The sequence below is a fragment of the Pyxicephalus adspersus genome, chromosome 9 (genome assembly GCF_032062135.1).
Source record: "Pyxicephalus adspersus chromosome 9, UCB_Pads_2.0, whole genome shotgun sequence".
Taxonomy (NCBI): Eukaryota; Metazoa; Chordata; class Amphibia; order Anura; family Pyxicephalidae; genus Pyxicephalus; species Pyxicephalus adspersus.
This window is the reverse complement of record NC_092866.1, coordinates 148277-151000: the sequence shown is the minus strand read 5'-3', so window position 1 is coordinate 151000 and position 2724 is coordinate 148277. Positions and strand designations below refer to the sequence as shown.

General features: G+C 53.6%; 2 protein-coding genes across 4 annotated transcripts in view; one reads left to right on the top strand and one right to left on the bottom strand.

Moving 5' to 3' along the window:
- The window catches only part of DOK4 (docking protein 4), a 4484-nt gene extending 2294 nt beyond the window's left edge, over positions 1-2190 (top strand). Inside the window, exons 4-8 of one of the 3 annotated variants that reach the window (XM_072422728.1) lie at positions 103-222; positions 355-544; positions 899-1037; positions 1311-1434; positions 1948-2190. In XM_072422728.1, the coding sequence (XP_072278829.1) occupies positions 103-222; positions 355-544; positions 899-1037; positions 1311-1434; positions 1948-2027 (653 nt within the window). In that variant the 3' untranslated portion in view covers positions 2028-2190. The remainder of the gene's footprint in view (positions 1-102; positions 223-354; positions 545-898; positions 1038-1310; positions 1435-1947) is intronic. The other 2 variants (XM_072422730.1, XM_072422729.1) reach the window with 2 other exon arrangements.
- Positions 2191-2394: 204 nt separating this feature from the next.
- The window catches only part of POLR2C (RNA polymerase II subunit C), an 8529-nt gene continuing 8199 nt past the window's right edge, over positions 2395-2724 (bottom strand). The window contains exon 9 of the mRNA XM_072422732.1: positions 2395-2594. Within this exon, the coding sequence (XP_072278833.1) occupies positions 2450-2594 (145 nt within the window). The 3' untranslated portion in view covers positions 2395-2449. The remainder of the gene's footprint in view (positions 2595-2724) is intronic.

Below are 2724 nucleotides of genomic sequence, written 5' to 3'. Positions count from 1 at the left end.
GGCACGCTGTAGTTTTATCAGGGGGGGCATGCTGTAGTTTTATCAGGGGGGGGGCACGCTGTAGTCCACGCCTTGCATTATGGGATATTCTGCCGGTTGCAGAGCTGGAGGCCGAGGAGTGGTACAAGGTTCTGTCTTCGGAATGTTTGGGCTGCAGAGTCAATGAGTACAACCTGGGAGAACCGGACCTCCTGACCCCCGGAGTGCAGAGCGAGCAGACAGGTACGGCTGGCCGTATTATTCACCGTATTATTCACCGCTCTCATTACACTGATAGCAATGACGTGGAATCTCAGTTTGCTGTGGCCATGTGATCGGTGGATCGGACCAATCACTGATCTCCTTTTCTTGCAGAACGTTTTAGCGTCTTCCTCCTTCCTTCCTCTAATCTGGATGTTTATGGAGAATGCAAGCTGCAAATCACTGAAGAAAATCTCTACCTCTGGGACGCGCACAACCCGCGCACTAAGCTACTGTCATGGCCGCTCTGTGCGCTGCGACGATACGGCAACGACTCCACGCGCTTCACGTTTGAGGCGGAACGGTAAGAAAGCTGCGAGGGGGAGAGGTCAGAGTATCCAGAATATATCCGCATGTACTGCGCCCCCGCCTGCATCGGTGCTATTACGGGGCACTTGGGATGTCCCAGACTGCAGCTCACCTGTGCTGATTGATCCTGCCAGTAACTTCCTGCCCATGTTGGATGTCATGGCGGGCTGGAGGAAGTGGCGGGATCAACCGGCATTCATTGAAGGATTGCAGCCACCACTGCTATTGGCTGCTAAGCTGCAGGGTTTTATGTTGTGAAATCCCCACTGGTCATCTGACACAGAAATATGACCCCAATATGGGCACTGGGTGGGCATAATCTTATCGATATCTGCCTTCTGCCCCTCAGGGTGTGCGGGGTCAGTGAGGGGCTCTACACCTTTCAGACTGCAGAGGGGCAACAGATCTACGAGCGCGTTCACAGCGCGGTGCTGACACTGGCCGAGCAGCACAAAAGTCTCTTCCTAGAGATGGAGAAGAACTCGCGGGTGAGTCCCCAATCTGCCCCCCCATGCTGGCTTCTGCACCCCCCCTTCCCATGAGGACCCCACCTTGCCAGTTCTGCACCTCTCCATGAGGACCCCGCCATGCCGGCTTCTGCGTTACCCCCCCCATGCCGGCTTCTGCACCCACCCCCCTATGTGGGGCCCACCATGCCTGCTTCTGCATTCTTGCCCCCCCCCTTACCATGCTGTGTTCAATCAGAAGGCTCACCCCGGCAGATCTCTTTTTTCATACCCGGGTATTTATCTCCTTCCTAGAGACTCAACAAGGAGAATGAGACGATGCCCCAGCCTTGTTCCAGCTCCTCAATGTTACCCCGCAGTGCATACTGGCACCACATCACTAGCGGCCAATCAGCTGGCGAGTCTTCCTGCAGTAACCGTAAGTACCTGTGAAGTGAGTCAGTCACATGATCCCTTTTATTATAGGGAACGCAAGGTCAGAGGTCATCGAGATTTGCTTCTTATCAGCATTAAACTCCCGAAAATATCAAAACTCCTTTTCTAGAGATAGAAAATAACTGGGGGGGGGGGGGGGGGTTTTTTTCCCCCCCCCCAGGGGGGTAACTTCTGTCCCACACCCGGGGGGGGGGCGGGGACTTCTGTCTCACACCCCACCCACCCCGCTCCCAGGGGGGTAACTTCCGTCCCACCCGCTCCCGGGGGGTATCTTCCCTCCCACAACCTCCCCGCTCCCAGGGGGCAGACTTCCGTCCCACACCCGCTCCGCTCCCAGGGGGGTAACTTCCATCCTGGGTATATTAGACCCACCCTCCTCTCCACATTTATCAGATTAGGAACTCACTGGTGATTGGTGGACTGTGGGTTCAGAAGTCTTATTTCCCCACAACATGATTGGCTGTTTTATATTAACCCGCCCCCTTTGATGTTCCAGGATCATACAGTGGCCGGGACTCGGACCCCATCACGAGACGGACAATTGAGAGGAAATTGCCCACCTCGGCCTCTCAGTGACCCCGATTCTTCTGCTTCCGGGATGATGGACAGCGATGTCTGATTTGGCTCGTCTGGATTCTGGAAACATGGTGTGAAGTCACCGAGGGAATCTCATTGGAGGAGAACCAACCCTGTATAAAGCCAATTTTGCACTATATATATAAAAAAACGTTGTGACCAATCACGTCTCTTTATTTTCCTTATCTCTCATAACCGTACTCAGCCACAGGGGGCCCCATGAACAGAGGGACCCTAATCTAAGGAAACACCTGGGATTTGTGCTGTATTGTTGAGTAATTGGCCCCCCGGAATGATTTAACATGGAGAAGGCACAGGGTCCCCCACCAATCGCTTTCCATCATTTCAGACAAATTACCACCCAGAGTCTGTGACAACAAAGAAAACTTTATTACAAAACACACCTGTGGGGGAGGGGGGTTTCAGTTTATGGTGAGGACGTCGCTCTGAATTTCATGGCTGAGCTGTGTCTGCAGATCGCTGAGCTTCCTCTTCAGACCAGACAGAGCGGACAGGACGATGGTCTCCGGCCGCAGGGACCCGCAGGACTCCACGTTATAATAAAATCTGCAGAAAGATTTCAGTGGACTTCATATCAATATTACTGACATACAGGAGAGGGGGAAGGGTGGTAGGTAGAGCTGGACCCTAGTTCAGGAATGGGGAGGCAGACCCAACAGATAAAGATAAGGGGGGG